Here is a 24,367-nt window from a genome sequence, read left to right as displayed (position 1 = left end):
CCGCGAAATATGACCGACGGTCTGTACGTGCCATTACGCGCGCCTGGATTTCGACGATCGGTCGACCGCTCTCGTGCGCTCCCGCTCCTGTGGAGACAGTCAAGTCAGTCGTTTCGAGGCTGCCGAGTTGACCGGGTCGAGAACCGTGGAAAGCCGCGTCGTTCTCCGGGCTGTGTGTCTCTCTCTCTCTCTCTATCTCTCTCTGAAACCGTCATTTCTCTCTCACGCCTGCCCATCCCTTCCTTTGTTAGCCACCCCATCGAAATTTCGAGGGCGAGAACCATGGCGAATACCACGATTCTGACGATTGTACTGCTGGCGGTGATCCGTAAGTTGAATATAACGCAGCCGTTTTATATAATACGTTTAGTTAACGGAATAACTGGGTTATTCGAAACGAGACGTTTTTCCGTGAGTCTTTAAACAAATACTAATACTGGCGAATGAAAATACTAAAAGACGGTAATGATTTATTTATTTTAAGTATTAAAAGCAATGTTGTCGAGTACTCCAAATAGGTAATTAATTACTGTCTTTCGAGATAATAAATCAGCTAGTATTAGATTCCCGTAAGGAAAAAAGGTAAATGTTATGCTTCATCGTGCTCCAAAAATAAATGACGGATTTTTATTGTGGGACAAAAGTCGTTTTTTCTTGGAGTCAATTATTAGCGAATAATTTATTCGCTTTACTCGTGTTATTTTATTTGTTAAGAAAATATTGAGAGATATATGCGATAATATATTATTAAAGCCAGAGCCTCGTTTATTATTCTGAATAGAAACAATATTTTATACGTTATTCCGATAATAAGAAATATTATTGAGATGAATGTTGGTTCGTAGAAATATATTAGATATATTTCTCGGTCTCGAGCGACAATATACGTGGCGCAAACCTAGTTTGTTGACAGTTCGCTTATGTTAGAACATAACAGCCGTTTACGTTCAGGCAGGAGAACATAAATCATCGTGCGAGAATGGTCTTAGTCGCTGGCAAGCAATTCGAAAACGTAGCTCCGCAAAACCGAACGTTGTGTATCGATCCTATTTTAAAGCCGCATCCTGTACGACGGTTACGAGTCTGACACTTAGCAGATCGTGATATCGAGATCTGGAGTATCTTTCTCGACCGCGGCGCCGTAAAACGTGGCCTCGCCTCGTGCATCGAAAAACCAAACGCTCCTCTAATAGACGTATCGATTTTCTTTTTTTGTCGCGCTGCTTCTCCTCGCCCTGTCTATCAGAAGAAAGAGCTTCTCCGAGTGTTAAGTCGTGTGAGTAAGGTAAAGTTTACGTTCGGGGGAAGTTGGGTGGAGTTTTCACAGTCGAGACTTAGTGACGTAGTCCTGTGTTCGGAATTCTTTTCAGTGATGCGCAACCTTTTAGTGAGTCATTTTTAAAGATCCATTTTTTTAACAGCCAACATTTTCAGAAATAGATCAAATCTTGCAGGTCGCATAATGTTCGCATTTTTGGCCTGCAAAAAAATAGAAAATGTTATTTTATATTTTCGATTATGAGGCTGGCGGGCCGTTAAAAATTCACAGGCAGGTTGCGCGTCACTGCTCTGTTCAATTTTACAAGTGGAAATCAGATAAAGTTCGAAAAATTCTCCCACGACGAGACAATGAAATCGACGTGGATCGTTGTAAACTTGGACGAGCGAATCGCTCAGTGGATCGTGACTTTACGACCGAAGCTTTTTATAGATCACGTCGATTCAAATATCCTGGCATGATCGACGTCGCAACGAGCAAATGAATAATTTCAATGGAAAGCACCATTTCTTCACGCAGAACAGAAAGTTTTGTAATTTTGATTAGTTTGCGATATACAATGCCTCAATTAGAGATGAGCAAGGTGAGAGTTTATGGAATACAATAACGAGGTCTGAATATAAAGGAATGATGGCAGCAATTTCAGTTAACGTCGATTACGAGAGTCAAATCGAAAGTAATGAACAACAGTTTTTTTATAAATTGAAATTTTGTGTTATTGGAAAACCATTTTAATCCACATTTTAATTTAATTAATTTAATATTTTAATCCTAATTTCTTCATATATATTTTTCCTGCCATTCTGGAAGTTTGAATATTCCGTTGTAGAAAATTTCCTTTCATCCTAACTGCTCGAAATGACGCACTGCTTTGTAGATGAATCGTTGGCCATACATCCTTCTCCAAACCGAAGAAGGTAATCGGAGGGTGCTGAACCGAGACTGTAGGAGGGATAAGGAAGAATTTCCTACCCCATTTTCTAAATTTTGTGTAAGGTCAATGAACGGAGTTGGGACCGAGTATTAGTATTGCAGGATAATCTTCCTTCCAGGAGAAGGTTGGCCAACGTTACGAAATGATGGAGGCAATCCATAAAATAGCGCCACTGTCGTCGGACAATAAAACAGAGTTCCACCGCAAGGGAATATTCAAACTTTTAGAGTAGTGAGAAAGAAGTGTATAAGAAAAGGGATTATGTAATAAAAGATTGTGGATTAAAATGACATTGGTTTTTTAATTTTAAAAAATCCTGATTTATGACAAAAAAATTGTCGCTCATCACTTTCGATACATTGAAAAGAAATATTCTAAATTTTAGTAAATCGTTTATTTAAATAGTACCAATTAATATTTACTAAATATAATGATGTATTCATTTGATACAAGAACATTAATTTAATTTAATAATAATTTTTTTATTGATTAATTATTTATTTATTGTAAGTAAATTAATTGGCACTATTTTCAAATAAATATTTATTAAAATTTAGTACATTTCTTCTCAGTGCATCATCCTCGTAAATTTTCTTTCACTCACACAACTCTCTGCTGTTACATCACAACAGGATTTCCCGAGAGACGAATTTAATCTTTGCCGTATTAACTCCTGCAAACTGAGAGAATAGTTTATAGGATTTAAAAGAAGTAGAACGATGACACATAATATATCCTCTTCATCTCGATCCGTCCCTCAATCGATCGCTAATAATAATCTCACGGTGACGCACGTCGATCGACATATATATCCGCATATATATCCTCGATCAACCTTTAGCGTCTTACATTAAATTAGCCCTTAATTTTATTCGTCGCTCTAATTGCGCAAGGGAGGCACAATTAATCCCGGGACGTAGAAGCACACACGTAGAAGCAATATTTACCGCGAATGACCGACGCGCGTCGCTTTCTTCCTGCTTTCATTTCCGTATACGTAAGTAGATCATAAGATCTATTACATATTTTTTTCAATTTCTTCGTTTTGTCTCCAAGAAAATACTTGTCTCTCATTTCTGATATGCAAACAGTGATAAATCCATTGATCTGTCAACGAAACAATTACGTGATCGTTTGCTATTCAAGTGAGAACAAATATTTTTCAAATACATTTTCTCGTTGTGTCAATATCTGTCGCTAGAAGGGAGGGCAATTGGTACTCTCAAAGCATACGATCCGATAGCTACGCTAACACGACTGTTGCTTATAAAGCGTCCGCAAAAATAGATTAACGTCGTGACCACGGCGATGGTGGCATGTAACTTACATACCGTGCAAAAATAGTACGAAAATAAACTGTTTTTAGCACACCTTTGCTTGTCTTGCACGCCCGCGATTTATGCGGTAAGCGCACAGGAAGATATAAAAATAACAAGGCCGGTGTAATTTCTTCTAGTCGGAAATTCCGATCGCAAAAATTTCAAAGCAATGCAATAATGAAAAACGTAAATTGCCGTATAAAAATAGGATGTTTTTCTTTAAGACCGAAGAATATGTATACTTTTTTCGAGGACATACCGATAAAACAGCCACGTGACACAACAACGAACAATTAGCGTGTTATAGTTATCATTTACTGACTGGTTTTGACCTGGCTAGTTTCTAGCTATTTGTTAATCGGTTCTTCCCAATCAATATTTACAATATGTTCAAAACAATAAAAATTTCTGGACACAGTAGCCAGTTTCATCTAGATATGTTTTTACTTGAGTATACTGTTAAAAATCAAAGGAGCGATGATAACTTGAATTACATAACAGTTTGTTAATTTGGAACTTATGCGTGTCAAAATGTAAATCAAGTCATTTCTGTGATTAATTTTGAAGTAAACAACGTTCAGGTGTAGTGTATGCAGTTAGGTAATAATAAATGAAATTTAAATCGAATTTAATATATATTTTTTTAATTAAATTGTTTAAGTCCATTATTTTAGTCATTAAATTAATGATATACAGATTAGGAGCAATGGCGACTTATAGAAATAATTTTAAAAAATTCAAATTGTATATAACTTAATATTATGAATTGTAAGCAGAATGAGCTAGGCGGCAATTACAATAATTTAGTTGTTTATTAATCTTGCATATATTTGTGAAATTTATAATTCAAGACAATTGTATATGATTCCGCGATTTCAAAACGTCAAAAAAAGGCTCGTTTCGTGCGGAATTCTCAATCTGTATATTGCTATAATAAATGTCGATATTATAATTATAAATAATTCACGAACAATACTGATTTATTACATGTCGCAAGCCATCATGACTATACTTGCGCAGGTATAAACATCAACGTAGAAATGATAACATTAAATGTTCGCATATTACATTTCGTAACAGCAAAACACATTTACTAACAATGATGAGAAACAAAATTGCTTTGATTATCGATTATACAAAGCGAATGGAGGGAATACAATGACTCGTCGTAAATAATTACATCAAGACGATAAACGATGAAGAAAGATACAACAAACCTCGACATTGGATCGCGATATTATTTTCACGCAGCGTGTTGCAAAGGAATTTCACGACATGGTGTTTAAACGCCTGAATTCTTTACAAACTAATTATCAAGAAATACTTATCCGAAATAGAACAAATTCTTTTTACTATCACATGACTACATTATAATTTATTCATTGATTCATGGTTGTTATCATTTCGATAAAGAAAATACATTTTGTATGCAGAGATATTTGTAGGTAGAATTTCGTTCTTATCTGAAGCAAAGGAACAGGTCGTGAGTCATTGATCGCGATGTCGTCATTTAACATTACCTGCATAGAACTCGCTCGAAATAATACAGTCTACATGAAATGGAAGAAATGCTCTGATAAAAACGTTTATCCATGATAAACGGAGCAGAGCACTTATCGTTTGGCTGTATGCTGCAGCTATAGTGCAAGTGATACACTTGCACTTCTCTCTATCTGGCGAGCGTGTCCGAGCCGACGTGAATTCGACTGAGATATAGATTGAAAATTTTCTCCGGCTTCATAAATACGGTCGTTGACTTTAGCAACGCTAACGAATCAATTATGTGAATCTACGCTCAAGCGTAAATTATTGAAATCGGAACGCAATCGTCGTTGCGTGAGAACCGGTATGGGCCATTGAACAAAAAGATTCTTTAGAGAGAAATATAAAAATGTTTTAAGTGCTCCACATTTATGCAAGCACATTTAAACAGTGTAGTATGCTATATATTACAAAACGATGAAATGTGAATTTATTCAATATAATCATGCTTTTATATCATGATTTAATGTCAAATTATCCATACTGTCTCGATTTCCATCTAGTTGCAATCGAAAAAGAATCACCTGAATTTATTATTACGCGTGTATAACGTTTGAATTTGTTGGGTAATTATATCTTACCTAATTAATCGGATTGTTCGACAAAGTGAGATTTAGTATCAAATACGATATCAATGTCCTACACGTGTCCGAGGTGAAATTCTAAAACTTTATCTAACTTTTACGTTCGAAATCATCAACAAAAATTTTTTTTGTTTAATCTTAGTCGATCTTTACAAATACTTTACTTCTTATTTTAATTTTTGTATTGTATTAACATTACAATATGATACAAGCATAAAGTATTACATTGTATTAACATTACAATATGATACATTACAAGCATATACAGGACACAGCACGTACTCTGAAAATCAATCGATGTATCTGCAAGTTAAATTAGTATTCGTCGTGTTACTCTGCAACAGTATTGAATACATTTTGTCGCGTAAATTCGCAAAACGATCCGTTGCATTGAAGTTCATTGTAGCATGCGAATGCATGTTAACAATCGTTAACATCTACTGATGCCAAAGTGCTTCTGACGCTACCAGAATCTTGCGCGAAAAAATTCGATAGATGTTGGAATAATTTTACTTTTATTAAAATAAATTAACTTTCATCTTTATTTAACTCATCTTTATCTTTTTCTTATTCTTAGAACTAGAAAAAGATAAACAGTAAAATCGAGGTAAAGTCTACATTAATAGAAATGGACATTAGAGAAGAACGCGCGATATATCACACTTTACCTAAAAATATTCACTTGCTAGTTTAAGTTTAAATAACTCGAAGTGTGACAAGTGGCTATTCGTACAGTTCGCGTTATTTGTTTATCATCAATTTAATATTACATTTGTGTGGTCTCATGACGTACGTAAATCATTCCTCGATTCACAGTTTGTGTCATGGAATCATATTTGAAAAAAGTCTTGTTGCATTAATTAGAATTCTTCCAGATTCAACCAGACAGGTACAAATCGGTGCTTACAGTTAAACCTTCAAACATTCTAGTCGAGATAACCACACATTCAATTATACGATAAAATCAGAATTCGTCTTATTTGTACTTCTTATTACCAGAACATTTATCTTTAGTATAATAATCACACATTATACAGTTTATAATAATCTTTAACACCTGAAACTTTATTTCTCGTCTTGGAAGGTAATCAAATATCGATCGAGCCATAAATTGCCATTATGTGAACAATTATTTAAAATCAAGAATTTAAATACATTGATTTCGAAGAATACAATTTAGAGATAAAAATTAAAAAGCTATATGACTTTTTTTCTGTTTTCCGTTTACAAAGATTAGAAATACCGGATACATCCGGATACATCCGAATAAAAGTTTTTAATTCTTACGAAAGTTTCAGATAATTCGCGACCTAATCTGATTCCCCATAAAGAGTTAAACTAACTGACGCGAAATTCCGTTTCGCGCAAATCTGAGATATCAAACTTCGTTCGAAGTTCCAAATTGCTGTTCTCAACCAGTCGATTCTCACCTTAATCGAGACTCAAGTTCCGCGGTAAAACGCGGCCATAAGTCACGCTTTGTCAGCCGGCTGACTATAATTGTAAGGCAAAACCCGCTCTCGGGATCCGCCTCGCCGGCGAAACAATTCGAGCCATCGAAAGCGTGTTTTAAACGGAAGAGAGATCGGCAGTAGTCGCGGTTATTTGCAAACTCTACGGGGCGTAGTGACGCGTGAAAGATGCTTTTATCAGCCTACGCGGGCATCGGATTCTCTTATATCGCGAAAGGCGGCCATGTCGATGGTGCTCGTTCGCGGGGCTGGAAACCCGACTCGATATCCCCTGCATCCTCGTCATATCCTTATGATACGTCGCATCGGTGTACAAGCTAAGAAAATACGTACCACGATAAAGCGTCGTTCGAACGTTGCACAGCTGAAAGACAGTCGATATACCGTTCACGACATTTGACATTCTTCGATGAGGCGAACACGATAAGACCTGACGTTCGGTTTACAAATATCGAAAGTCGTTTAAACAAAATTTCACGCGGAACAGGAAGAAAATATTTTATAATCATTTCATTTCCTACATTCTAAAAAATATTAGCATGGATTTAACGTTCATGGTGTTTGGTGTTACTTAATATCAACACCATCATGGTGTGAATTTAAAATCAATGGTATTAATTACAATACAATGAGAATTATACAGATATTGCTATTTTCAGAATGTATAGTTTTCCAATCTTCATAGAAGAACTCGCTTATATCACGTTACATATTAATAGAGAATTATTAGTTATTTTCTCGATTAATTTCCTTGTTGCAATATTTTTTCTTTTCTTTCTAATTTCTCTATGCATAAATGTATCCTCATCACAATAAATAAATACGAGGATCATACTGAAAATAATTAGCAATCATTTTTTATAAATTAAGATTCTTTGTTGTTAAAAAACTAAGTGTGTCATTTTAATATACAGATTTTTTATTAATTTTTTACATAATTCTCATTTCCATATGTACTTTTTTTCCATCAGTCTGCAAGCTTGAATATTGCCTTGCGATGAAACTCCATTACAGTTACCTGAAATCAGTGACACACTGCATATTGTTCACAAAGCATATTGTTACCAATGTTCTCCTACAGGGAAGATCGCCCTACAGCACAATGCTCGACCTTCCTGCGGCTATTTCACCAAAAATCGAGAAATCGCGGTAGGAAATTCTTCCTTTTCCCTTACAATTCTGATCTAGCATTCTTCGATTATTATCTTTTTGGTTTCGTGAAAAACTAGATGCAAAGCCAATGTTACAGGATAACAATCCATTGTCTTCGAATAGATGGAACGGAGATCTACCGCAAGGAAATATTCCAGAATGGCGAAGATATGTACAAAGAAGTGAAAATTATAGAAAAATAAACAAAAGACCGAAAATAATGTAGCTTTTCAATAACAAAAAAATTATTAAAAAATTGTTGCTTATTACTTTCGATACTACCCTCGAATATTATTCGTTGCTATAAGGAATTTAGTCTCAAAATTAAAATAAGTCAATCAATCTCAATCAGAATTTGTACTTCAATTTAAACTGATTCGTGTTATTTCAAACATGTAATGGATATTTCCATTTGTAAAAAAATTTTATTGTAGCGCCACATTATATTACAAACAAACAAACATGGCATGTTGCGATTGTTTTGTTGCAAATTGTATATTATAGTATGACGGCAATATTTAGAAAGTTGTACACTTCCGGATTAATAGAGATATTTCGAATATACTTGTTGTGAAATACTTTGATACATAAAGTTGCATCAATTTGGGCGTATTCAAGGTGTATGCAAGTCGTATCATGATTGTTTATTTGAGAAAAGCAGCTTGATCTGACAGCTTGACAGTTTCACATCTGACATGTGTCGATAAAGCTAAAAGACAAGTAACAGATTATGCAATTAATAGAAAATTATGAAATAACCATAGATTCAAGATTTAATTCAATGCTAATTTTGGATTTTCAAATTGGATTTAATATCCTCTTATTTATATCTTACGTAAATCGCATAAATTATGAAATTATAATATGATGAATAAGAATCTCCAGTATAAATGACCGAGAAAAATATGTAATCGAACATGTAAAAAGTTGAATGTAGAGAGAATGTGAGCTTGCGAGACTGTAAAAAGTGTGTACTTTGTAAAAATGAAAATGCCTGACAAAGACAGTTTCAGTAAATTAATTAATACACAAGTACAGAGTACAAAATGTCATCCTATAAGAGAATATTTTATGGTATTTTGCAAGAATTTAATACACCATAAAAACGTAAATTCTTAAAAATCAGTATAGATAAGAGAATAATACATTAAAAATTTGGAAACGTTATATCCGAGATATTTATAATGATATTGAAGTATAATCATATATCAGATATTTGTAATATCTGACATACGTGATTATATCACATCATGTTATATTTTGAAACAAATATTTATTCTTTTCACATACTAGAATATTCCTTTTATATAAATATGAAGAAACCACGTGATGATAAAGTTCCCGGAAAAAAAAAGTTAACGTAGTGCAATGACGTGTCCTATTATTACAAAACACCTTGAACAAACAACTAAGTGCCCGACCGAATAATTTGCTTCGAAAAACAGTCTAGCTGATTGCATTAATTGAAATTCTGAAAATAGGCAAATCATAATTTTCTGGTTAAATATATTATAATTCTAGCTGAGATAACCAGAAATCTGATTGATTAGAATCTTCTAATTCGTTTCACTTTCAATCAGAAATTTATGTCAGTGTGAGCTCGGTCGAGGTCAGTTCAATTGCCTCGATCCCATAACGTTCGGTCACGTGAGCGAACCTCGACCGCTCGTAACAAAAACGAAGACCCTTAAGATTTTCCCCCATAGTCAGACCGGTTTGAACACAGTATGGTCTCTATGTGAGATCGCCAGGCCGGAAACGGTCGTTCCAAAGACATTGTAGCGGCAATATGTATGCGTGCGATATGTATGTGTTGCGGGAATGTAGTGGAGAGTTCAGATTTTTGACAAGGACAAAGTGTATGGGTATCGTAAATACCCAATTGTAAATACCCAATGTTTTTCTTGAGCGAATATCTAAAAAAGATAATATTCAAAAAATTGCTACTCTAAGCACCATAGATAACGAGGATCAAAATGAGTCATTGCGTGAGCAATTCAAGTACTATTTGCTGAGTATCGTTATTATTCCCTTAATATCGTATGTCTAAAACACATAAAGGCATTAACTCTCCGTAGAAATGTCATTACATTAACCTGGGAGTGGCCGCTAACTTTATTACGATGTCATTGCTCAAATGCAATTCACTTACAACAGTTCTTCCACAAGTAAATTAAGCTCATCATTGTTATGTAACGCATTCTCTCTACAACTCTCCTATAAATAATACAAATATTTTTTAATTTAATGATGTTCCTGTATATACATTGTTTTCAAAATTCTTCTTGTTCATCGCAGTATAAATTTCATTAAAAGATTAAAAATTTTTGTAGAGAGATAGATAGATCAAGCCTGTTTAATTTTAGCTGCGGAGCCAAAATGCAAAGCCATCAACGCAACAAAAATCAATATGGATAAAATTTCGGGGACTGTAAGATGTCTAAGCGACGCTTATCAACACTTTAGAGTCTCCGAAATCTTACTCACATTTATCAGCATTTTAGTTCCGCAGTTAAAATTAAACAGACCTAATCTATCTATCTATAAAATTTTTTAATTGGACAGAGGCTTGAGATATAGATAGATTAGAAAAAGAGAGAAAAAGAGGGAGGATAACACACTCGTAGTACATGAGTATCAATGTAATTAAATGACGATTATTAGCTATAAAAAAAATGTAACAGACATGTACGACCAAAATGCTGCTAGTAATGCTTAAACAAAGATTGGTTCAGCATGTCTCTATTGCTCAGCATGAGTCTAGATTCACCCCGTGATCATTGGACTAGAAATGAATCAGCCAGAATCATCGGCGCGGCTGCGCGGTTATCGATTTTTCGTGAGACCTTTTTTTTTGGAGAAGTCTATAGAAAATAAATTTCGAACAACTTAACGAGCATACCTAGAAATTTAATTTCACCCCAACCTGCGGACAATGTAGGAAAAAACCCGGAAAAATCCCTGAAAAAGGGATCGCAAAGTTTTTATGCTCTAGTTGCAAGCTGATAGTAGACAAGGAACAAGCACTGCCTTCCAATTGTAAGCTGATTAGCCTGAAACTTTCTTACTACAGTCGATATCGGCACTAGACTTTAAATGACGCTCTGGCATTGTCGAGTATAACACGTCTGCAAAACTTTTGTTGTAATTCTCTTTCTTGACGATAACAGAAAGAAACTTTTAATTTATATTTATAAAAGCCAAAAGGTAATGGCTTAATATTTGTGATTTTATTGCGAAACTTCTCTTCATTTTCTATAAGAATTCTCGCAAAATTAAAAAATAAAAGCATAATTCATTTAAAACATATCTCCCCCCACAATGATGCAAGTCAACGGTTGTTGATTGTTTATAAAAAATGATATTGTCAAAAGGACTCGGCGAGAAGATCCAATCTGCTCGGAGGAGTCACTCGGCATGCGCAAAGTTTGCTCGCCACATGGCCCCTGAGATATACCGGAAATGATCTAATCCACAAGGGAAAAAGAATCGTGGAATTCTCCACGAATACAACGACATAAATTGCAACGCAATTCCATTATTAATTCATTCTAACTAATATGGTCGCGGCTTTGTATATACATAACTTGCTTCTGTATCCATGCTATCAGGCAAATTAAAGCAGAGAACAAAAAAACATGAAAGAAATAAGAAATAGATCTGTTCGCGTTGCTTGAAATCCTCAAAAATTTTTGGACTTACTTAATATGAAATAAATATATGGGATGTCGATAAAGACCGTAATAACGTTTAAGGATACATTCCTGAGACCATTTTGAGACGAAAATCCTATTAGGTGTTGGAATTAATTCGTAGCGTTTTACAAAGTATTTATAAGTTTTAAAAGTACTTTAATTAATGTATTTTTTAATGCTCATGTGAAATAAATAACATTCTTTCATTAAAAAAACGCTACGAATTAATTCCAACACCTAATAATATCAAAATATCGAGGTTATAATTATTTTTAATTATAAGCGTTTAAAGTTAGTGAATCCTATCGCCTAAAGTTCGTTTGCATTCTGCGTTGTATACCTTAACGCGCGAATTTTAAGCGATATATGATTCGCTAACTTTAAATGCTATAATTGAAAACCTATTATAACCTCGACATTTTGATATTAGAATTTTTGTCCCAAAATAATCTTAGGAATCTAAGCGCTATTACGATCTTTATCGGACACCCTGTATATTCGGGCGTTGAAGAAAAAAAGCGAAAATGCTAGGGGCAAAAAGTGCAAGCAACGCAAACAGACCTAATATATCTCAGCTGCTCTCAGCGAGATGATCTCTTGGATTCGTGCGATCATTCGTTCTCACTGATTACGACGGTTTTGCAAAATGCTGTTGGCTGGATGACGGTTGGGAGCCTCTCGGAACGAACGTGACAAATGAACGTGATTATCGATCGAACAACATAATAGGAGAAGCAGATGGAGGTTCTCGGTCGTCTACGGTCACCGCGTCGTGCGAGGAATTCTCGAGTTCTCGCTCAATTATGGAGCGAACCACGAATCGAATATTGGGAACATAGGTCGGGGTGGTTTCGAGAATATCGATAGGGAAGGTCAAGTCCGTCTATCGCGCGAATGTGAAGCACGACTCTGATAATAACAGTCAAGGGGTTTCTTATGTTTCAGAGACTGCCATGTGTAACAATTGTTCGAGTCCATGCTATCCAAGCGAGTTCTTTTCTAATATCCAAGGCAATCTCACGAAAATCACCTGGGCACATGGTGTCAACAGCTTGACGGAATTGGACAAAGCACTCTCGTCAGGTAGGTCCACTCAGCACTGCAATCTATGAAACGCGACCTGGACTTCCTTTCGTCCTTCGTTTACTGCATCTCGAGAAATGGAGAGACAAACGACGCTGCTCTGATTACTATCGAGTGTTCAAATACAACGGCTTTACCGGAAACGTCGGTATCGCCTGGAAGATGTTCTACGCGCGTGGCTTCATTAAAAGATTCCTTGAATCATGTATAAAAGAGAGTAAAAAAATTAATTGGGACACAGAATACTAATAGACATAATTATACGTCATTAAAAAATATTAGTTTTAAATTAAGCTAACTTCAAATTGAACTACATAAGTTTCTCTTAAAGATATTCGACGTGGCTTTAATGTAAAACGTTCCTCCAAATCTAGATAAAAAAGGATTTTAAAAAATTTGATTTGAGACAGAATACTAATAGACATTGTTAAAGTACTAATTTTAAATCAAGCTAGCTTCTCATCAAATTTCAATTGGATATTTAAATACGGTTCATTGCATGTCGAGAGCGAACATGTATCGTTAATAATTGGGCGGACTTACTCGCGGATGATATACGTTATTTTTCATCGCTTTTTATTCAATTTTCCGCTCTGCTGACGAAATCTGTAACTTGGGAGATTTCGAATAAAGCAACGTTGCAATCTCATATTAAATGCAAAACGATGTACACAGAAGTTGACATTCGAGAGATAATTTCGTGGACATTATTTCAACGAAATTTGCTTTCAAGATACAACCACTCGAGAGTTAATATTAACATTAACGTTATCTACATTAATAATATTACGAAGGATAAAGTTGTACGATAAAACTTTTTAAATGATCGCCAACGTCATCAACAGACAGTGATATAGCTTAACGTATATTTAACCGAAAAACAATAACTGAAATTGCAGTATAATATGAAGCAATTTAGATATTTATCTAAAACAAAACTATTTACAAACGACTCGTGAAATACTTAAGTACTTAATATTGAAAAATGCAGTCGAAACGTAACTTCAAGGAAAACATCGCATTTCGAAAGAACGCTAATTTTACCGCGAGTTTGCGACTTCCATCGACTTCCATGCGACGTCAACGTATTATTAGTTAATGAACTACGTGGCATTTTGCACGGCTCTAGCCTTCAATGCTGGCCGCTTTTTGCGTTTGTCACTTTCATGGATATTCCCATATATGAATATCGTCCGATTGTGTGCGTCTTTGTATGCACAACCCGCATCCGATGGCACGTATTTTTATATCGGCGCGCTTTAAATAATAGCGGGATGTCCTTGAAAAGTGTGCATCCAGAAATATCGACAGCAAAGGAAAGAGCTTCAACACCGTGATGTCTGCATCCCCTGAGATTTCTTTCAGGCGCTTTCACGAAGCGCGATTCCGTGTATAAAATATAAGTCATATCGAGATTAATCTCGCATTTTTCGACAGCCGTCTTTCTCCCTGACACGCGCACATTTCATATCACGATTCAGGATGGATGCAGTATACGTCAACTACTTTATAACCGGAAATTTCTTTCGACTTCGCACTTGGAAAAAAAGATCCGAACTCTCGAATTTAAATTTTCTTCCTCTATATACGACTGGATCTTTCATAGGCAAGTTATTTGTACACAGTCACGTTCGACGTGAAGTTTTCGAAAAGCACATCCGTGTCTCGGCTGAATCTCAATGAGATCATCAAGGTAGCCAGTGGTCGAAAGCGGAAGTTCGACCTTCATTGTTCAATTTAGCGACTAAGCGCGTCGCTCAATGATGAAAATCGTATTAAAACCCAAAATCCGTCACGTTGATTGTATATCCATCGCACGTTTCTAATAAATCTTCCACTGTCTTTTTATTATGTCAGAAGAATGTTCATCCCTCGTTCGAAATCCTCTGCAAACCTTCCTCAAAGCGCGATGGTCACTTTAATACCTGCAAAAAAAGGATGCCTGCAAAGGGACATCGTCACAACAACAACGTCCCTTCGTGCCATAAGTTCTGAACTAACGTGAGTCTATCGTCGCGCTTTTGGTCTTGGAAAAGCTAAAATTTTCGGTCGTTCGAGCGTTAACACTGGCGGATGTATGTATCGGACAGTCTTCCAGCCTCTTTAGGCGTGATCGATATTCGCCACACGTGTATGCACATACCTGGAACCCTCCCGCCCAATCGGTCGTCTCAACCAGGCTGCTTCATACTCTCACGCGCACACAAACACACGTACTCATGAACAACCGACTTTCCTTTTTAAAGCAGATGTCATGATGCTGGAGGGCGACGTCGTAATAGGAAAACATACCAGCAATGCCACCATAAACGATAAAATCCCGATAATGGCGCATCCACCAGCTACGGAAAGTGATCTATCGCTCGAGGAGTTCCTCAATATCAACATCAATAACGGTAGCAAGGGCATCAAGCTGGATTTTAAGTCTAATGAAGCTTTCAATAACAGCAAGCCTATCCTTAGAAAATTTCAACCATCCGTGCGTATACACATAAATGCATCGCTTAATTATTTAGTATGTAGATAATTACAACGTGATAAATAAAAATATATTTATTTGTTCAGCTTAAGTGTCCAGTTATCCTCAATGCGGATATTCTTCGTGGACCAATGAATGCTAGTACCCCTCAGGTTAACGCAACAGAATTCCTGCAAGAAGCTGGTAAAGTCATACCGGATTCTATTCTCTCTGTCGGTTGGACAACCAAGTAAGTAAACAACTATTAACATGCACTATCAACGTGAACAGAGTAACAGCAGTTTCTAATATGCAACCTTGTAATTAATCAGCTGTATAAGCAAAGAAATATATGTGACCCTCACCGTACAAGATCTCTTATAAAAAAAAGGGGTTATAAATATAAAGTCCCTGAGAGAGGAGATAATTCAACTTAAAGCGCTCTAATGAAATACATATTGAATGCACGTCAATATTAGAGACGTATATTATAACAAGACTGCTTCAGCTCGGTTCCACCAATGTAATGTTAACTTTAATCTCGGTTCAATTTATTCTTCACTTTTTTCTAATTTTAGAAAAAGATAAACAGAACTGAACCTAAATCTTAATTGGCTGAATAATAAAGAAAAAATTTTTAGATTTAACAGCTAAAAAAATAATTTATACTATTTGCATCTACAAGGTTTTAATGAAATATGGTGCTTTTATAAACATAATAATGTGCACAGATATTTAGTGCATTTGCACACTGAGAAAAAATTTGTTCGTTTAAATAAATTAATTTATTCATCTTTATTTCTTTCGATGATAAATGTATGTATTTAAGTTAAACATGTTGTATTTGACTTGTACATACATTACTCAAGGAAATAAATAAAGATAACTAAATTTAGTCAAATAAACAATTAATTAAGATTTAGTCAAATAAACAATTAATTTAATTTAATGAACAATTTTTTTCTCATTACGAGAGAATTTCTTTTTTGATAGATTCGTTATACGTTAATTCATTCATTACATAATATAACAAAGCAATCAAAAACTAATTTTAATTTTCACCTAACGACATGATGTGTGATAGAAATTCAGTAATTCGTCAATCATTTTAGATACGGAAAGGAATACAACATCAGCGAAGGTCGATATAGCATGAAGCAGCTCAAGAAGATGATTGAAATTGTAACAGAGAATCATATCAACCTGCCGGTAACTTATCCGGTACGAGCTGCTCTTGTAACGAACGATATCGATGGTATGAAGGCATTGTTGAAAAATACAACATCCACTGGTGGTGCGACCCTAACAATCTGGTCATCGAAGGATGATAATGTCGATGTCGCGAAGCTTTCGAAACTGATCAAAGAATTGGGAACCGATAAGATCTACCTCGATGTGCCGGAAGATTTGAGAAAGCAACTTAATTTCTCAAGCGCATCCACGATGACATCTGCAGTGATGATGAATTTGGTCGCGTCGCTGGCGTTTTTGGTCCTATCGAGGATGCTGTAAGAAGATGTAGGTAGTAGATATTTGCCTCGAAAAAAGAAGGATTTCCCTTCATTTCAGGGGTCTCTCGATGGAGAAACGAAAGTACGAGCGAACGACAAAATCCGATTACGAATAATCATTCATATATCATTCATGTTCGCCATCGCGATTTAATCGGATCTTCGTCCAATTCGACTACATTTCTTATGACGTATCTCTCACGACGTCGAAGTCGTCGTCGCAGCGAACAATTTCCATAGCGAGATATTTTCCAAGCGAGACCCTCTATCCAAGAAAAGAAACGTAAAATCAATACAATTTGTACTTAAATGAGTCATTCAAATGACACGTAAAACAATCAGATTGTATAAAACATATTATACTTTCTTTTTTAATATATCTGACATAGTAATAAAAAAGATTCGTAAAAAAAAAGAATACCTGCATATGTGTAAGTAAACACGTTTCAATTATATCGAGAGCAACTTTAATACCGTTATCGATAAACAGTAACGCTTTACCTATTGTTAATTAATGTCTAAAAAGTTTCTTAATATTACAGTATACGTATGTTAATAAATCAATCATAAACGCAGCAACTACACACACAAAGACACACATATACACGCAACCAATCACACATTCGAAATACTTGTTGCGTAAAAGACAACAGTTACATATGAAGGACATGCGTTTAATATATTGTCCTCAAATTTTTTATTGAAGTACAAACAGCGATATAAAAAGAATCGCTTTTTTTTTTAATGTAATTTGAAATACTAATACGTGCACGCGCGCGCGCTCGTTGTGTATTAATATTCCTTCGTAATATTCATCATCCCGTACCTGCGTTTTAACATATCTTCGATTTAGATGCAGAAAAAAATTATATTAGTCTCTATATAAGCTGCATATTAAATTCAAAAGATTTTAAAAAATATAATATGTGCGAGAACGTACTGCGTTTGATAATGAGTCAATAAAACATATGAAATTATCGAGAAAACTGGACTAAATTTATTTATCCTGAATGTCAAATTAGTATAAAGCTCTTTTAATCTGAAAAAAGAACAAATCTTTTCAACAAAAAAAAAAACAAATATCTACAGAGGCTCAGCGAATTAAAAATTTCTTAATCATGTAATAATGGACACTATCCTAAACATGTAATAATTTTTATTTGTTAAAAAAGGCTTTATATTTGTCAAAAAAGATAAATGAATCGTGCAAGAAGTTAGTGCTATTAAATATTTTTTTATATATAAAATTGAAATGTAGACGACAATTATTCAAATATTTCGATTTGCAAGATTGAAACGAGTTTGAATGTTATCTAATTTCAATTTTATGTAAAAAAAATATATATTGTTATATATTTATTAGCAGTAACATTTTGTTTAGCTCATTTTCAACAAATAAAGATTAGGTTAAATAAAACCAGCTTAAAGTGACTAAACTTACAAAAATTAAGAGATCGCAATCGCATAAGTGTCGTTCTATGTATCGTGTAAATTAGTAGAATAAAATAGCTAGTATTGTTTGCTAATTTAATAGGATGTCTGTTTGTATTGTTATACGTAATTATCTGTGAAGATGGAATGCAAATGTCCGACGCATAGTTGCTACGGGTAATCTAAGAGATTTGTCAGAATAAGCGTACATTGTAATGGCATTCTCTTTTATGCTGATGCGTTTTTATCTAGCAATGCGGAAGATTTATGTATGACATTGAATACACTAAACCGCGCAATTTATGCATGATAACAATTACCGTTTTTTAAACCTCCATTTTCCATTTTTATGATGCAATAAAGGGTATTATAAAGACCTGCTTTCTTCAAAGGCTACTAGCTGCGAGTTGTTCCTAACTATAAGGGGATTAAAAAGGTTGGAGGAGGTTAAAAGGTTCTCATAAGTGATGTTTGCATTTTTTTAAGATACAGGGTGTATGCTATAATAAGGTACGCGCTATTTGCTCTTCTCTGTTTGTTATCTAGTTATCTTCAAAGTGCTTCCGCTCGCGCTATCCGGAAAATGGCTATAGTGACGATAAATTCTCGAAGTGCGTATCATGAAACAAGGGACCGTTTATAAGATTTTCGGATGGTACTTCGTAGAGACTAATGGCATTAGTCCTTGCGATAAACACACCACAGCGGAAACACATCAAGAATCTTGCGGAACGACGAGACCGGATACTTTCCCTCGCAGAGATACACGCCTCTGGTATCTCAAGGTGAACGTGGTGAAAGAAGAGGAGTATCCGCGAGAGTATCGCGGGAGGTGTCTCGCCGGTCGAGCGCGGTCGAGGTGTCAAAGGTCGCGCGACGAAGTGCCGGTGGCCTTGAGATTACAGAAGAAGCTATTCCGGTTATCACAATCGGACTCCTCCGACACGCGTTCCTCGTCGCCCATCTCGCGTGGCCACTCAGCAGGTGCGCCGTGCAAAATGGGATTTTCTACGTGTGCGAGAAGCGGCGACCATCAGACGAAAATGCACCTCGGAGATTGCAACCACGGCGGGTGTTCCGCACTTTTTTTTTTTTTTTCCTTTTGAAGAGAATCCCGGTCCTCCCATCTCTTTTCTCTCGACTGCTTTTAGCGTGTTGAACGTAATTTATTTCTGTAACGAAGAAAATCGTGAGTACTTATGGCAAATCTATTTGGGACGCTTGCGCGGCAATCTGCTTTCGATCGAGCTTTTACGAACGTCGGAACCATCTAAGTGTGTTATACGTCATGTAAAGAATAAAGCAGATTTTCTGGAAGTTTCCTAGAGTTTCTTTATATGTGACACACAAAAGATGTAAATCCAATTGGTTATCGCGAACAGAAAGTGAGGTTTCTCGAAATGACGAAGTAACCAAAAAAAAAATAATCTTCAGCGATAACCCAGATGAACTTGGACGAAAGACGTGAAATCGGAAGAAACGTAAATCATACCGATAGAGAAATGGCAAAATTATCTTTCGCTTATAAATTCACAATAATGTGTTAGACCTGAGCTTTTTTTTACGCTAAACTTTTTTGACATGAGTTTCATTTTTGTAGTTATTATATATTTCACATGATCCATGACATTACATTATTCCATCCATGTCAATGCACGGAATGTTCAAATAATCTGATAAAAGATTAATGTTCCAACGTGTTGACTTCATAAAATCAAGGAAAATAAATATCACACGATATATAATTAGTATGGCAGCTTCGATAAACATTATGAATGTGAGCACCCGTGATTTATAAATACGTAATACTTCTAAAGATAAATGATTAATCACTCTTTTTCGGATGAGTTTTTCAAAAAAAAAAAATGTATGCATTTTAACGTGTTTTCACTCAGAGAAAAACGTAATAACAGCAAATAAAGATGACAATTGTACAAGTTTTCTATGTAGAATTAATGTATTATATATACGTATAGTTATAAACTATTTTATATAAAATATTTTATTCAACTATTATATTAATTCCATGAATAAAATTGTATAATTGTCATCTTTATAGTTGCTACTGTCTTTTTTTTTAGTGTTCGTTTCACATAATTGTTAATAATAAAAAGTTTTCGATTCTTTGAGTTTATTGATTCCATTAAATTTTCAATATTCATAATCATCAGTTATATTTTAAGCAATCCGCGATCGTTTCGAGTCACGAATGTCAGCTGTATAAAAACATAAAAAAAAATGTTCGTGCACGAGAATCAATAAAAAGGAACAAGACGGAACGAAATAATGTCGGCGACACGGATCTTTAAGTCGACGACGTACGAAAAACTACACGTGCATTCGGGCCCACGCTACGTTCTGTAAGTAGAACAAATCGGTACCTCCGTCTCTTTTCTGGCACGAAAGGCGCACTCTAATCCGCGTGACTAATCTCGTTTCGTGTTCACGAAAATCTTGATGAAACCCCACATGACCACGCAAGCTGCCTCTGAACGTTCTTTATCTGGACGATCGCTCGAGTCCTATCGCCAGAATAAAGTGCTTGCAAACGCATATCGTCCGGTCGTGTGGAATACGAAATGTGCTTCACGATAGGCGATTTGTAATACAAAGTAAATAGTAAAACGTGAATATTATCGCGCGTTGCACTTTACGATTACGCGTGGCGGTTATTCATTTTATCACTCACGGCGAAAGTCACGCAACGCGTCTTCGAAATGGCACGCATATAAAAGATTCTCTTAAGAAGAAAATTTATCCTCCCAGTTCGCTATTCATTTAACCGGGTGGACCTCTCACCTCGTTAATCTACATGGTTCGCGATTACGCGCGTTCCACGTAAATTCCGTCGGACAGATGTGATTTAATCGCCGTTTTAACGAGTCGACGTTAACGAGGGCCCGTTTGTTCGCCCTTTACTAGTCCCGACAAGTGAATATACAAATTAACGCGGACATGAACGCGGACGGGGCGTGAAAGCGAAATAATTAGAGAAATCCACGGTCGTCGACGTTAAACGCCGCGCCGCCGTGCCGTGACCGATAGATTCCGCGTTGTAAAATCAATTTTTCCGCCTCCATGTTGCGACCTCCAACGCGTGTTACACAACTCACTCCCGACATTTAGGAAAATGAGTCTGGCGCGAAATATTTTAATGACCGTGCGACATAAGAGCAATTTTGATCTCTGCGTGCATCCAATGTTTCGTAAGATGATGCATGCATGGGAAAAAAACAACGACAGTTAATTAACAAGACATATTTGGTTAAGCAAATTTTGGTAGCAGCAAACAGAATTTCTGATTATTGTAATTAAATATTTTGATATAACATTTAGGTTAGAATTTGATTAGTGCTTATGTAATAGGTACATTCGAAAAACAGTGTGATTGAATTGATTGGAATTCTAGTTAAAAATGGACAAACTGAGAATTTTCCAATTCGCTCATTTTCAATCAAAAATTTTTCTCAGTGTATTTGTGTTAAAAAAAAAAAACATTTTAAAGGTTGAAATCTCTATTTTCAAATTCGGTAATTGGTATTTCAATTTGACTGATTTTTTACGGAGCTATAAAGAAGGAGATACAAATGAATATCCTTCAAATCTGAAAACTTTGTACAAACTTTACAAAGATCCGTGGCATAAAATAAAACTCAAAAACTTTACCCTCAATTTGCTTTTTTATTGACCGTTGCATCGAAGTATTTTATGGTTATGATTAAAATACTGAAAGAAAACGATATGTAGTTACGGCAACTATAAATTTGACAACATTGACATTATATCTATAACTTCTTTTGAATTATCAGTATCAGTGCGATCCTCGCTCTGGTGAAGTGAACGACAAAGTTCATGAAACATTGACATTAACAATCACGACATGGCGATAACCCGCAAACCCTTTGGCACCTTTGAATATCTATAACTAGTTTTATTGAGCTATTAGCAGCTATTGTAGTACTCAGCACTATAAAAACGTAGTATAAAATGCATTGTTAAATCTATACTATCAAAAACTTAATTTAAGGTCACTACTCCTATTCAATATATCGTTATTGTATACTAAAACGATAATTAAATTTAATACTATACAATGTCAATTTGACATCAAATTGACACTATATAGTGTTAAATCTAGCCATTGTTTTAGTATACAATAACGATACATCGAGTAGAAGCAGTGGCGACTTAAATTAGATTAAATTTTCACAATAGGTTTAACAGTGAGTATAGAAAATATAAAAATATAATACACAACGTGTGAACGTGTGCAAAGAGGATTCAAAATATGTCTGATTACTGTAATCAGGACATATGCAACTAAATTTATTTAGTTATTTTAACCAAAATTATGGATCGTTCGTATTTCAAACAGTGGTTATTATGTACGTATTTCAAGCTAACTCAATCAATTTTTTTTCAATATGTAAAGTACAAATTCCGATTTCCGAGGCGTGTAACGATCGTGCGTAAGATCGTGCATCGTGCGTTGATCGTTTCTCATAAAAAAGGAAACTGAAAAGACTTGATTTCAAATACCGCTTTACTTTCACCGATCTCTCGTGCGCAACAAAACGTGTGATTTGTGAAAATACACGTGCGCCACAATCAGTTAGGTGACTTTATTTCCTGAGAGACCCTGACGCGATCTTCAAAGACAATTTCAGATGCACGAGCACGATCCGTTTCCCCTTTTCCAGCTTCCTGGCACGCCGATAAAGCCCCGGTTGGCATGCCCCGCAGTGACATTTCTTGGCGACAGATCGCGCGTTACAGATCGATCAATCGGATCGGGAATGGGGGGCACAGCGTGACAGCCGCGAGGAGAAGGCCTGCCTCTGTTTATTTATCACCGTAAGCACCACGGACGGCTTAAAGGGACGACAAAAAGCACCTGCCGACCTCCGCGTACGCGACGAAAAACCAGTCCTCGTAGTACCGGTTGCAAGATCGGCATCAACGACTGGTGTCTTCCTCTTCTTCGCATTCTCTCTCGCAGCTTCCTCCTCGATACCTCACTCCTCGACATATCACAGCGGGAGTTCCCCTACTCTCTTTTTTATCGGCACGAACTTCTCTTTCTCTCCTTGCGGCTCGAATTTCGCCGCGTCGTCCTACTCCGAATCTCATCTCTGAATGGCGGTGCGAAAGTGAATGGGACGCCCGGCGAAAAGGCCAGCCGGTCGACTGCCGTTCGACCTGGACGATCGTAAAATCGAGAGACGCGACAGAAACGTACGTTCCGCGCATTATACATGTCGTGGACGTGGACGAAGAAGATCGGAGCAAGGAGATTTCCCGCGAGGGATTAAAACTGCAATACTCTTCTTAGCGTCGCTCGCCTGATATCTCCTTCAGCTAAAAGCCTTGGCGACTGTTGGATAATCGCTCGCAAAAAAGACTTTTGTGCAAGAGCACAGATAGCGGTCCGGTCTCGTTTTTAACATCGATCATCCATTAACTCTGAACCTGACCATATATATCCCCCTGTAAGATATATCTGTGCTTCTGTCATTTAGAATTGTAGTCTCTTCTTTGTTTCAATTTTTGTATTCGCATGCAAATATTGTTGCCTCATAATTTATCATAATTTATTATATGAATAATTCATTGATTTTTACTCCAAAGCAAAACATTTTTTTAATTCGATATATAGTTATCCATTACGACGTGTGTATCTCAACATTATGGTGATTTAATGAAGAAGTTTTAAAATCAATCAGTGTTTCTGTTTCTTAAATAAGATTTTACTAGAGGATAAATATCATTCTTATCTAAATCCACTTCATAATCGCTCGTGATTAAGATACATTCAAATAGAACGACATGCGTACTACGGGCTTCATTCGATATTAAATCAATTTAATGCCTTTTATCGCGGACAAGAAGCAACTTCTATGAGAGTCT

The 24,367-nt window shown here is 35.8% G+C and overlaps 1 protein-coding gene across 2 annotated transcripts; it reads left to right on the top strand.

Annotated features, from left to right (window-relative positions):
• Positions 1 to 11: 11 nt before the first annotated feature.
• LOC105146528 (protein FAM151B) lies at positions 12 to 18,015 on the top strand. Of its 2 annotated transcripts, none has more exons than XM_011056849.1 (5): positions 12 to 328; positions 12,923 to 13,060; positions 15,310 to 15,539; positions 15,626 to 15,768; positions 16,631 to 18,015. In XM_011056849.1, the coding sequence occupies exons 1-5, from the start codon at positions 283 to 285 to the stop codon at positions 17,028 to 17,030; spliced, it is 957 nt and encodes a 318-aa protein (XP_011055151.1). In that variant the 5' UTR covers positions 12 to 282; the 3' UTR covers positions 17,031 to 18,015. The 2 variants fall into 2 exon arrangements, with proteins under 2 accessions (XP_011055151.1, XP_087269784.1); XM_087413658.1 differs by having other exon boundaries at positions 13 to 328; positions 15,307 to 15,539.
• Positions 18,016 to 24,367: the final 6,352 nt, after the last annotated feature.

Source organism: Acromyrmex echinatior, chromosome 14, assembly GCF_024713525.1.
Source record: "Acromyrmex echinatior isolate Ae372 chromosome 14, ASM2471352v2, whole genome shotgun sequence".
Lineage (NCBI taxonomy): Eukaryota > Metazoa > Arthropoda > Insecta > Hymenoptera > Formicidae > Acromyrmex > Acromyrmex echinatior.
Note: the sequence above shows the minus strand (reverse complement) of the source record. Positions and strands in the feature narration are given on the sequence as shown.